General features: G+C 40.7%; 1 protein-coding gene across 1 annotated transcript in view; it reads right to left on the bottom strand.

The window, feature by feature from the left end:
• Positions 1-8,361: 8,361 nt before the first annotated feature.
• SLC6A20 (solute carrier family 6 member 20) overlaps positions 8,362-13,343 on the bottom strand; it is a 65,944-nt gene continuing 60,962 nt past the window's right edge. Inside the window, exons 10-11 of the mRNA XM_051963207.1 lie at positions 13,049-13,214; positions 8,362-9,902 (exon numbers count right to left, since the gene is read on the bottom strand). Of these exons, the coding sequence (XP_051819167.1) occupies positions 9,753-9,902; positions 13,049-13,214 (316 nt within the window). The 3' untranslated portion in view covers positions 8,362-9,752. The remainder of the gene's footprint in view (positions 9,903-13,048; positions 13,215-13,343) is intronic.

Raw genomic sequence — 13,343 nt, 5'->3', positions numbered from 1 at the left:
AGAAGTCACAGCGCACACCACAGCCCCTCCAGACACAAATCTGATTGCCCTTTGCCTTAATGGGGGGTTTTAATATTTCCCACCAGTAGGCTCTGGCTCCCCGTTCCTCGGGGAGAACTATTGATCTTAACACTGGGAACAGAAGAGCAGATATCCTGACTTAGCTAGGACCCAAAGCCTCCTGGGGTCTGTTGCCCAGGATCTTTCTCTTCCACTCCTTCCAGAAAACATATTAGGCCTTAACTTCTCAGTTGCCACTTCCTCTTGACTATGACTCCCAGATTAATGTTTTATGGCTGCTAAGTGTGTTTGATAGTTTTTTATAGACAAAGTCCTAAAATGCATTTCTATAGGATTTCTATCTACCTCATAACCAAATTTATGAATGGAAAAAAAAAAATTTAGTACTTACTGTCACCAAGTACTGTGCTAAAAAGCACTAGGAATACAAATACGAAAATGAGCTTATATTACAATAAAAGGAAATAATATAGATGGAGGCTATTTGCCAAGGAAGGTTTATGGTCTGGAAAGGGATGGTAAATGAAACTTTTCAATCGACATCTCCTTTTCAAAGAACATGGGAGGTTTGAGTGTAGTTCTTTGGATGATTTATGAAATGGGAAGGAGGCGTGGGGTGAAGATGATAAGCAGTTGGGCAGTATTGCCCAGGCTTAAAATGGCCCCAGGCTCAGGGTTGGAATCCAGTGATTCTAACTTAGCTCCTCCTAGGTGTCATTCTTCATGGAGGATTGGAGCAGAAAATGGCCATGGAAAATGACCCAGGTTGGAATGTTAAGCCTTTTCCTCTATTAAAAAAAGCTGATTTGTTTCATTGAGCATCACAATAGTATTTAATTTACATACATATATACGTATATACATTAGAATAAGAAGTTTTGATTCAGTCAATAAATGAATAAAATTTATTATGAAATTAATAAAGGTTTGGGTAAAATTTTCCATAGCCTTTGTTTTGTTTTTTTTTCTCACCTGGGAAATTTCACTCACAATTTTGGTCTATCACAATTTTGATTCTTTGGAAAAAGTGTTCTATGACTTGTGGCTATATAACATCAATGGAAAAAAAAAAATGATGGGCATTTATTTAGGGAGTAAGTTGGGGGTCACTGCTCCTTTTCCCAGTTTGGTCCAACCCCATTATTGAGGCAATTTCCATATCCTTTAAATAAGAATCTTCCCATCATAGAGCAACAAACATTTGATTGATTTTTAGATCAACTTCCAACATCCCTCACACACACACATACCTCTAGTAAGATTATTTGAATCTTTTTGCCATTCATGCTTACATTTAAGTTCCATTTCTGACTCAGTCTTCTTCTTTGTTCAAAAAAGGCAGTGTTAACTGTGTATTCCGAATCAAATTCATGTCATTTTACAATAATGTTTCATAGTGATTTCTTTTAAGCATTTGAGAAAATAGCATAGTTCTTTAATGTGTGCAAAAAATAGCTAGAAAAACATTTTTTCTTGTGCTAAACCACCTATTTATTTTAGCAGCCTATTTGTAACTAATGTCTTTTGTTTTTCCTTATCATCTGGTAAAAAGGTGGCCCTGGATTCTTTCAAGGATATGCAAGCAGAGGACAGTCTCCACACTGGCCCACTGGCAGGCATAGAAAGGCTTCAGCTCTCAGCCTAGAGATGGACTGAGGACCAGTCTTGTCAAATCGGATTGGCCTTAGGTTTGTGAGTTGGTGGTCAGTTTTATAGAGCTTACGATTTATGGTGAGAAAAATCCTTTAAGGAAAGCCCCTGTTCTTGAGACATTGTCTTAGATATACAGTAAAGTGAGTAGTTTGGTTGTGATTACAACTTTAAAGTGAAAAATCTAAGGAGGTCAATGGAAGAACTTGAATAATTTTTTAAGGCAAGAATTTCCTGTGGAATAGTGGGAGCACATTTACTTCCAGCAAGACAAGCAGCTCTTAACTGTTATGTAAATACTTTGAGCTGAGGTGACATTCAACTTGAAATGATCTTTCCCCAACCAGGTCCCTTCCTTGTTCTGGCAGACACTCACACTGACCGATAAAGGGGAGGGAATGGGGCAGCAAGGTTCAGGAGAAAAGGGACTGGATTTGAAATCAGAGGATCTGGTTTGAATCTCAGATTCTGCTGTTTAACTTGGGAAGGCAGATAAAAGACCAGTGCTATGAGCAAGTACGTTGGCAGCAACTAAAAGAAGAAAATAGAAGTCTTAAGGAACCATTATGGGGAAAATTCTGTGTACTTCATTAGCTCCTAATTTTATAGAGTCCTAAGCTTAAAGGATGATTTAAAACAAAAAAGTTTTTGTTTTAGCAATACTGGGGAAAAGAGCTTTGAAGAAGGGATATGTGGGCACATGCTGTGCTAGTGGATGCAATTATGTAACTCACAGAGTAGAGGGAGAGCAGCTAAACTAATTTCTTCTTTCCTTACCAAAGAGATTGATCTTTGGGTCAGAAATAAACACAGCAAAGATGAGGAGTAGGAAATTGATAGCCAGGATCAGGAGAGAAATAGTAAGAGAGCATCTAGCTGCCTTTTCAGTTCAGAATCACCATACCCAACTCAGAGAAGTTACCTACTTACCCACTGGCCAAAGAGACTGGGATCAGTGCCAGCTGAAAAGGGAGAATGGGAGGATCAGAGAAATTTGAAATAAACATGTTTCTCTTAAAAAAAAAAAAATTAGGAAAAGCTGCAAACTCCAGACTAGTGAGCTTTACTGATTCTTGTACAAATTCCAGAACCTTTTATTTAAGGAGTGATAGTTGAATATATATATAAAAGCAGTGATCATAAGGAGCCAGTGTTATGGCTACAAGAAGAGGCTGTGTCATATAACCAGGGATATTAAGGACAGAGGTCTCACATATACTCAAATATTCATGATGGTACTTTTTGTTATAACAGAACAGGAAAGTGAAGCCAAAGAAGAGCATTTATTAAGTGACGAGCTGTCTGCTAAGTATTACAGTCTGTGGACTGAGAAGTGGCTAAATTGTGGTATGTGAATATAGTGAATTGCTATTGGGTTTGTTTCCCTCCCTCCATAAAATGACTTTCAAGGTTCCTCCTTGCTCTGAGAGTCTACCCTTGGCATCCCTTTAGAATCAGGCATATTGGAAGAGTCTCACCTAGGACAATTCACCTTCAGAGATCAATTAAGTGGAGAAAAGGGGAGATAATGGCATAAATGAGTGTTTTTATTTAAACTATCCCAGATTAACTAATCCAGAGCGTTTGTTAGCTCTCAGCACATCCTCTTGCACTGAGTGTGAATGATCTTGGTCATGAGCTCTTGTATACATTTTCAGTATCAATTGCCCAGCAGTACCAAGTGCTCCAGCTATAGGAGGTTACAAGAGGTGGAGGGGAAGGCATTTACTGAGTTGTCATTACATTTGATCATTTTATGTTCCCTCATTCCCTCACTGAAGTCTTTTGCCTTCTGCCCACCGGATAGAGGTGGTCCCAAGTTCCCTCGAAGCTTACGCCACCGGTGTGTGAACTCTGACGGGCCCTTCCAAGCCAGAAAGACAAGGATGGCATCTTTACAGCCTCCTGCCCAGGTGTAGAGAGGTTCGCCCCCAGAGGGCTGGCTGCCATGTGTGGAATTGTTTGGGTCACAGCATATCAGGAACTGCGCCTCTAAGCCAAGGAGAGGTCACCTTGTCTTGTTTGAGAGAATGTCCACAGCCTGAAAATAAGAACCTTATTGATCATATTACTGAGTTTAATTAAATCAATTAATTAAAAGAGCAATGAAAAATTCATTGTTGTATGGTATGGCTCTGAGTAGGCGAGAGAAGGAAAGGACATAAAAATGTGAGATGTAAAGAAATCGGTTAAATTTAGTTTTTTCCAAAAGATCTCAGCATTTATTAAGAGCCGGCTGTGGGGAGCCATGCTGTACTTGTTGCTGGTGATCAAAAGCAAAGGAGCTGGTCTCCTAGGAAGGTCTATGGAAGGACATAGGAAATGTATAGAAAAGTAGGTATGAGCTAATTTGTGGAGATGTAGCAGTCAGGGCGTGCATCAGAAAGGCTTTTAGAAGGTGGTGTTAATGGTGGTGGTCAGTCGTGACCTCATTTAGAGTTTTCCTGACAAAGACACTGGAGTGGTTGGCCATGTCCTTGTCCAGCTCATGTTACAGATGGGGAAACTGAGGCACACAGGGTTAAATGACTTGCCCAGAGTCACAGAGCTGGTCTGAGGTGAGATTTGAACGCGAGGAGATGAGTTCCCGGCTTCACTTGCACTTTCTGCCCCACAGTTAGATTCGTTTTGAACAAAGGGCATTGGGAGGTGGCGTTGGAAGAGTGCAGTGCATCCCTAGGGATGGGGACCAGCCCGTGCAAGGTGACAGAAATGGGAGGCAAAGTCTTGGGTGGGGGAGGGTGAAAGGGAAGGGCGATCTGGGGGGGACAGCCGAGTATGAAGGGGCATTAAGGACTTACTGTACAGAAGAGAGTGGCGGTTGGGAGCTCAGTGAATGAGGTGAGCCCTTCCCTTTCACCGAGTCATTTTGGCCCGGGTGGAGGACGGATCGGAACAGAGACGCACCTTAGTGCAGGGGAGAAGCCTGGGCTTCCACGGAGGCCGGCTGAGCAGGGAGGAGAGGGGCGATGCGAGTGCTGACCTGGGGGCGGAGGCGGCAGGGAGAGGGGTGCGGAGAGGAGGGGGCGCGGAGCGGGGGGGGCGCGGAGCGGAGGCGGCAGGGAGAGGGGCGCGGAGAGGAGGGGGCGCTGGAAGGCCAGTCGGGGGGGCGCGGAGGGAGCGCTGAGAGGATAGTGGGAATAACGCGAGGGGCGAGGAGCGGGGATAACGCCGGGAGCGCGGAGCGGAGGGAGCGCTGAGAGGATAGCGGAGGGAGCTCCGGAGGGCGCGAAGGGAGCTCTGGAGGACCCGCCGGGGTAACGCCGGGGCCGTGGAGCCAGAGACTGGAAGACTAGCCGTGTCCTTGCCAGAAATGGAGGAGTGTGGGAGAAGAGTAGAACCCAAGACTATAATTTTCACTGGTTTAATTTGGGTTAAATATCAGATTTGACTTCTAAGTTATAAGTAACAACAAATAATAGGTTGCAAGTAACAAAACAATAACTTAATACAATAAGTAATATATAGTATATGTACTGGGCATTTCACTTCATTCGATCTCACAAAAACCCTGCCGGTAAGTTGTATTATTATCATCTCCATCTTACAGTTGGGGAAACTGAGGCAAACAAATATAACAGGTTCAAACCAGTTATAGATGTACATGAACTAAATTAATATTTAATCCAATATTAATAAATACTTGTTAAATTTAATTAGTGCCGGCTAGGTAGAAGACACTGATAAGATGCTGAGAATACAAAGACAAAATGAGAAACGGGGTGTATTCCAGTTGTAGGGAGACAGGAATCCTGATTTCTTTTTCTTTCTTTTAATTAATTAATTTTTTTATTTTATAATAACTTTTTATTGACAGAACCCATGCCAGGGTAATTTTTTACAACATTATCCCTTGCACTCACTTCTGTTCTGATTTTTCCCCTCCCTTCCTCCACTCCCTCCCCTAGATGGAAAGCAGTGCTATATATGTTAATATAGGTATGCAGAACCGAATAGTTCTCTTGTTGCACAGGGAGAATTGGAAGGAATCCTGATTTCAAAGAAATCAGGAAATGGTATGGTGCATTGGCTAGAACATTTAAGTCCTAGGATTCGGGTTCAGAATTTCCCTCAACACCCACTACCTCTGTGACCTTGGTAAGCCACACAACTTTCTTGGTTCTCAGTTTCCTTATCTGTAAAATGAGATTGAACTATGTAGCCTCTGAGGTCCTTCTACCCTTTCACTTTTATAACTGATTTAGTCTGATTGTTATACCTACTTAGTGAAGGTTATAATATTAATATTTTGCATGATAAAAATAATTTATAGAACAATCTACATAGGTGAAATGTCTGTAAAGTTGAACTGGGGCCATATCATTAAAGATGTATGTTGGAGGCTTCTCAAAAATTATATCCACGTTTCACCTGAAGAGCTAAGGAATATCCAAACTTAGCTGCTTTTCAGCTCCCTCAATAGTTTCACTTTCATTCTACAGGTAACCAATGCCACAAAGACATTTGAATTTTAATAATCCTGTTATATGGCAGATAAAAAGTTGGAAAGGAAATAGTTTTATGTAGTGGTGCTTCCATCCCCACGTAATTCCTGTAACCCAAGTCATGGGAAACAGGTTGGTTGTGGGTCCAAGATCAAAAGTGTCCCATTTACCCATAGTGCCATATGCATACTAACAGGTGCTCACTATGTTTGTTGAATTAAATTTCCACCTAAATAAAAAAAAATAGTAAATCTGATTTCTCTCATGAAGTTTATTATAAAGATGACTTATAATTCAGCATATACTTGTTATATTTTTTAAAATTAGCTCAGAAATGAATTTGTTGAAGGTACACTTAAAACCATTGTTGTTTCAAGTGATTTTCATCCATAAAAAGAATGGTGACATATTTATATGGGTTCTTAGGATCACCCTTCTGGTCCTCATAAAGTTGTATAAATTCAGAATATATCATCTCTTATTTAAAATCATCCAAAGGAAACCATCCTCCCTCTTTTCTATTCCAGGTTTTACTAATGCCCTAACACTCTGACCCTCGGTCACCATTTTCAGACACATGATGTGATTTTGTCCAGTGTAATCAAGTGTTTAGGTCAAGGCTGGTGATGTCTGTTAGATGCAATTTAATGGAAAAAAAAACAACAACCTGTAGTTAGTGGATGTCAAAATGTCAAAACATTTATATAGGATTTATTTACAATGTCAGTTGTGGTTAAACACAAATTAGGAAACGTTGCTAAGATCCCTTAGAACCAAGTTGGAGGCTGCTCATCAGCACATGGCTGAGAAGCAAGTACAGTTTGCTGCAGACCTTGGTTAGAATGTTCATTGGGCCCGTGACATTCAGCACTAGAAAAATATGGGCTTGTAGAACAGCATAAGCAATGCATAAAGCAACTAACTCACGATGCACTGTGCTGTCTGGCCAACGAAAGAAAGGATTATGGTTACCTTGACCATAAACACTTTTGTGTGGTGAAGAAGGGAGGAGTCTGTTCAGTGTGATTTTAAAACTAAATTGCTCCCCAAGCATTTTTCTCTTCTCATGTGAAACTGCTGGCAATTCCAAGAAGGGTTTTTAATTCAGTGACAATTTTGGAGGGCAATACTCATTTAGATTGAAGTTTTGATGAAGTTTATAAACAAAACTCCATTTTCCTTTTTAGTTTATGTTTGTACCCAGTCCTTGACAGCCCCTGATGGAAGGAAAAGACCAGGATTGCAGGATGAGCAGGATCCCCTAAGACAAAGCAAATTGCAACATGTGTGGCTGAGCTGGAAAGACTTCAGTGGATTTAGGATCCAACTGTTGTGTCACATTCAAAGCATCTACCATTCCAACCCCAAATTTGAAACTTTTTTGATGCTTGAAGTGACAGCACGAGAAGGAATCAAGGAAGGACCAAAGGAGGGAAATTCTGGCACAAGAAAGAATTGGTACATGCATCTTTAAAGGCAGATGTGCTTTTTATATACCATCAAGGGGACGACCCCAGGAGTGCAGATGAGGGAAGCAGAAGGCTCTTTAGCTTCAATCCCAGAAAGACCAAGACTTGAATCTCTAATGCCTTTACTTGCTCCAGAAGAACATCCCATGGGAAGAATGATAGACACCAGCAGAATAAACTTCCAAGCCCTAGTTTCTGGCCCTAAATGTCCTCCGCAAACTGGCTTCAGTCTCACCTCTGGAGCTTATTTCCCTCTTCCCCTTTATCTATTGCTGCCATCACAGCTTATGGGCCACTCACTGTTCCTCACACACTTTGCTGTTTCCAGTGCTCGTGCATTATTTGTTCCTGCAATTCCTTGTCTGGAATGCCTTCCTTTCCATCCCTCATCCCTATCATTCTTCAAGTTCCAGCTCCAATCCTCCATGAAGATTTCCCTGATTTCTTGCATTCTCAAATGGACTCCTCTTTCCTCTGAGCTTTTATGTTGTTCTACTCTATCTTGTATATATTTGTGCCTTTCTTATTTTTCCTACCTGAGCTTAAGCTCCTTGAGGGCAGGCACCATGGCTTGTTCTACTTGGAAACTCCATACTACTTATGCACCTATTAAGTGCTCAGCAAACATCTGTCCAGTGGATGTTGAATAAGTTTCTCAAAAGTTGTCCTCCTTTCCTTTATAAAATCTACCCATAGAAATCCTTTCTAAATTCTATAATTCTAATACTGTGATCATTTCTTAGTTCATCACAATAAAAAAGAAGCAGAAATTATGATGAGATTTTTAGTAGGTTTTTAATAAATACTGGTCAATAATTGGTTTGTACTACATGTCAGTGGGCTTCATGGCTGTCTTGTTTATTTGTTTTAGAGCCACATGATTGACAGCTTCCTCCAGTGCCTCATCTTGTGGCAACTTTGGGTTCTGTCACGTATGCCACCCAAATCCTTAAGGATGACTTGCAGTTAAAGTTGTTAGAGATGGGGAACTACTCCATCCAGAAAAGAACCAGACACAATTCTTGCACCTCCTCTCCAAAAAAAGGCTGTGAATTTAATTAAAAGAATCTACAAGGGCAGCTCGGTGGTACAGTGGATAGAGCACCAGCCCTGAAGTCGGGAGGACCTGAGTTCAAATTTGACCTCAGACACTTTCTTAGCTGGGTGACCCTGGGCAAGTCACTTAACCCCAATTGCCTCAGTAAAAAAAAAAAAAATCTATATAAGAAGCTCCTAGTGGATACCTTCTTTCTTTGTGCTCCATCTGGTCTTGCTGTTAGCACTATGTTCAATTCAGAAGGACAGATTCTCAAAAAGTCATTCACGCATAGTAAAGAAAGCCAGACTCAAAGTCATGAAGACCCCACTTCAAATCCCACCCTTGACACAGCCAAGTCACTCACTCTCTCCCTGTTCTATATCTCAAAGATCTCTCTAGGTCTCTAAACCTTAAAAGTTGCAGGGGTCCCAACCTGTATTGGTAGGGGGAATTTCTTTACCTGGCAGTTCCTTATATCATTGAGATAGTTTCAGTCTTCATCTTAAATCTTCAAAAGAAATTCTTAAAGGGGAATAATACGGACGCCATATTGCAGAATGGAAACTGCCCATTTGTTTATATTCTAAAAAAATTTATTACTGGAACATCTGTACTTCTCTTGATAACTCTCAAACATGTTCAAAGAGCCAAGGTTCCCCTAGCACACTCTCCCTATCCCTTGCCCTTTTCCCCGTTAAGAAAAAAAATGAAAATTTGAATTCAACCAGATTCCATATAAACAGACACTAGAAGATAGTGATTATATCTTGCCACAAACGACAAGGAAATCACTTTCAAATCTCTCCTCTTCACAAGAGCCTGTTTTTGTTAGGATACTTTGGCTAGCAAGTCAGTGCTAAGTAGCCTTGCGGGGAAGAGAGGAAGTCATGAGTAGTTTGTGGAGTCTCTTCAATGGGTCTCCTTCGGCCATGTGGTTCTATTTCCTCCTTTCAAAGCCCTGAAAGCTGAGAGATTTTTCTCCAGACTACTACTGGCATGTTTAAAAAATAAAAATAAAAAGACTTCCAAAGAAAGTAAATCTATAAATATGAACTACGCAAAAATGGACGATTGAGTACACAGTTCTTTCAGCTGCTCCAAAAAGACATCTTTCTGGAGTCCTCCTGATCACACCATAGCAGATGTGTTTCCCCTTTTCCATCTGTTCATGATGAAGGTTCCCAGAGCCACCAAGGGGATGCACATGGTAGAAGAGGCCACGAGAAGGCCGATCACTGCCAAGGCATAATCAGGATAATCTCTGGTTACCAGCTGACCCTGGAAGCAAGAAACAAAATGTGACCAGGAAGTATTGCAGAGAGGAGAGAAACATTGCACCTTTCCCCCATTTTGGATGCCATGGAATGAATCCTGACAACCGACTTGCTTGGGAACTAAATGTCGTACCATGTTGAGAGCCCTTTGGGAAACCAGAAGCCGAGATCTGAGGATTTCTGCTCAGAAATGGTGAAAAACATAAAGGAGCAAGACAGTGAGAAAAGTGCTGAATTTGAGGGCAGTCCCTAGAGCTGCCATTTAACTGGGTGCCTTTGTGACTTTGATTTAACCAGCAGCTACACTGTTAAATGATGGAGATTGAAAAGCCTTAGAAAGATCTTCCTCCAATCAGCCTGAAACAGGAGGTTGAATGTGTCCTTGGAGCAGAATCAACAAGCATTTATTAAATGCCTATTATGTGCCTGTTTCTGCTGGGGAAACAGGACAAAAGTGAAATGACTTCTGCCCTCAGAGAGCTTATATTCTAAGGAGTCAACAATATAGACAATAAATGCAAAGTAAAAAAAAAATAGAACTAGAATATTAGGAGCTGAGGTGGAGGAAGGGTTTTTTGCAGCGGGGATCACTTGAGCAGAGTTCTGAAGAAAATAGGGGTTTCTGAGAGGATAAGATGATGTAGTTTGTGGATGTAGCCAGGGCTGACTCAGAGATGGGCAACCAAGTGCTCAGTGTTCGTAGCAGCCAGAGGGAATGTGGGAAAGGGCATTTTATGTTATCATTTCAAAAGAATTTGGGGGCAGATTGTGAAGAGATTTTGAAAAACTAGTCTTGAGGTGGTTTTAAGTTCTAGGTTAATCCTTAATCTTGATGCCAGAGCTCTTAGGGAACTATTGGAGTCCATTGGGGAGAGTCGTGACATGTTCAGACTAGCACTTCAGGAAAATCACTTTGGCAAGTGTGGAGGATGAGCTGGAAAAGGAAAAGCTTTGAGGCAGGAAGACCAAATAGGTTGCTAAAGAGTCCAAGTAAGAGGAGATGAGACCTTGAATTAGGGTGGCAGTTATGTGAGGAGAATGAAGGCAACAAGGTACTAGGGATTTTTTAGAACCAGAAATGGAAACATGAGTTAATTGATTGGATATTTGGGGGGAGGGAAGGAGGAGTAAAAAAAAAATGTCCAACTGTGTAAACTGAGTATGGTTCACAACATAGCACTTTCACTCTTTCTGTTGTTGTTTTCTTGCATTTTATTTTCTTTCTCATTTTTTTTTCTGGTTTGATTTGATTTTTCTTGTACAGTAGGATAATTGTGTAAATATGCATGCATATACTGGATTTAACATTTATTTCTACCATGTTTAATATATAGTGGACTACTTGCCATCTAGGCGAGAGCATGGGGGAAGATGGGGAAATAGGAATACAGGGTTTTGCAAGGGCTAATGTTGAAGAATTGTCCACACATATGTTTTGAAAAATAAAAAGTTTTAATAAAGAAAAAAAGAATAATGTCCAAGATTGTGGATCCAAGTGACTAAAAAAGATGGTGTTGCTTAAGAGAAAGGGGGAAAGTCCTGAAGATGGGTGGTTTGGGGGGTAAAGATAATGAATAGATCCATCTTTATTAAATGAAAAGTTCCACTTGACAAATCCTTGCAGAAATGTAAATGGGTCAGTAGGTGGCAGTACCATGCTGTCTAAGAAGCTCACCCTCCTCCCAAAGAGGCATGAAGGCTTGGAAAAGCATTTATTTTTAATTTTTCCCCCTGAGGCAATTTGGGTTAAGTGACTTGCCCAGGGTCACACAGGTAGAAAGTGTGAAGTGACTGAGGCCAGATTTGAACTCGGGTTCTCCTGACTTCAGGGCTGGTACAATAGCTACTGTGCTACTTAGCTGTCCCTTATTTTTAATTTTTAAAAAAATATTTTAATCTCCCCCATTACATGTTAAAACATTTTTTCCTAAACACTTGGAGTTTTTTGTTTTAATTAAAATTAAAATTTAATTTAAATTCTATCTCTTTTTCCCTTTCCCCTCTTTGAAGTGAGGAGCAATCAGATACAGATTATACATGTGCAACCATGTAAAATATTTTGGAAAAGCATTTGGTTATAAATGCTTAAAATCACAGACATTAAGGTCCAAAGTTTTTATTATGAAAACAGAAAGGCTTTTCAGACAATTTTCCCTTAACATAAATTCACTTTACATGAATTTGACTATATAAAACCTTCTAAAAGAAACTTGCATTTTCCTGAAGTCAGAAGGACCTGAGTTCAAATGTGATCTTAGACACTTAACACTTCCTAGTTGTGTGACCCTGGGCAAATCACTTAATCCCAATTGCCCCAGGGGAAAAAAAAGAAATCTGCATTCCAAAAAAACTCATGTTAACTGTACACTACAGGACTGTCCTTGCTCTTTTCATGCCTACCCCTGGGCTCAGTGCTCTGTAAGTAAGTTCTCTTGTTCTTTTCTCTTCCCCTTCTGATATCAGGAGACAAATTTCCAATTCTAGCACAGTGGTCAGTGGAATTGTCCTTTTCCATAAAGAGATCTGTCTGTATTTTGTTGACACTAATTCAAAGGCCCTAAGAAGTTGTTTTTGGAAAGGAAAGGAAAGGGAAAAGAAAGGGGAAGGAGAAGGGGAGGGGGAAAAAGGAAAGGGAAGGGGAAGGGGAAGGGAAAAAAGGGAAGGAAGGAAGAAAGAAAGAAGATATCCTGGTAACTGAGTAAGAGGAATGAACCCCATCTAAAAGGAAGCTTTCCCCCTGATCCTCGGTTGAAGATAAGATATTTAAAACTGGAAGGAACCCATAGAGGTTGGTTGGTCCAACTATTCATTTTCCACAGAAAGACCCAGAGGAACTGAAGTTGAGTTGTCTCAGGTTATATGGACAGTAAGGGGCAAAGTCCAGATTTGAACCTGGGTTCCTAATTCCTAATTCAGCCATGTTTGTATTGTGTTGCTAGCATCAAGCTGCAATAACAAGAGATTGTAAAAGAACACAAGATCGTAATATCCAGGAGACACTGTGCTGCAGTGAGAAGAACAATGCATTATGGAACCGAGGTTCTCATTTGCTACCTGTGTGTGTATTGGGTGGGTCCCATGGCTTCTCCAGGACTCATGGGAATGGGGGCTAATTCATCACCTGGATCCACTTGGGAAGGGGAGAATTACCTGTGTTGCATCCCAGGCTTGATACTTCAGGGTTCCCGTAAGGATATAGTCCGTCAGGTAAAAAATAAACAGACTGATGATAAGCAAGGGACTTACAAAAGCCCACATGATTTTCCAGTACCAGTTTGGCTTGCACCCAGTCATGACTTGAAGATCATTTGAAAATCTATTAAAAAAAAAAAAAACAGAATGAAAATAAGAAGTAGGGAAGAGAAAGTCTGAACCATCGCAGCTAAGAGAAGGTAGAAGAATCTCAGCCCAGAGGCCGATCCAAAATATCTTTTATTTGTTTCCA

Source organism: Antechinus flavipes, chromosome 5 (genome assembly GCF_016432865.1).
Source record: "Antechinus flavipes isolate AdamAnt ecotype Samford, QLD, Australia chromosome 5, AdamAnt_v2, whole genome shotgun sequence".
NCBI classification, from domain to species: Eukaryota; Metazoa; Chordata; class Mammalia; order Dasyuromorphia; family Dasyuridae; genus Antechinus; species Antechinus flavipes.
Note: the sequence above shows the minus strand (reverse complement) of the source record. Positions and strands in the feature narration are given on the sequence as shown.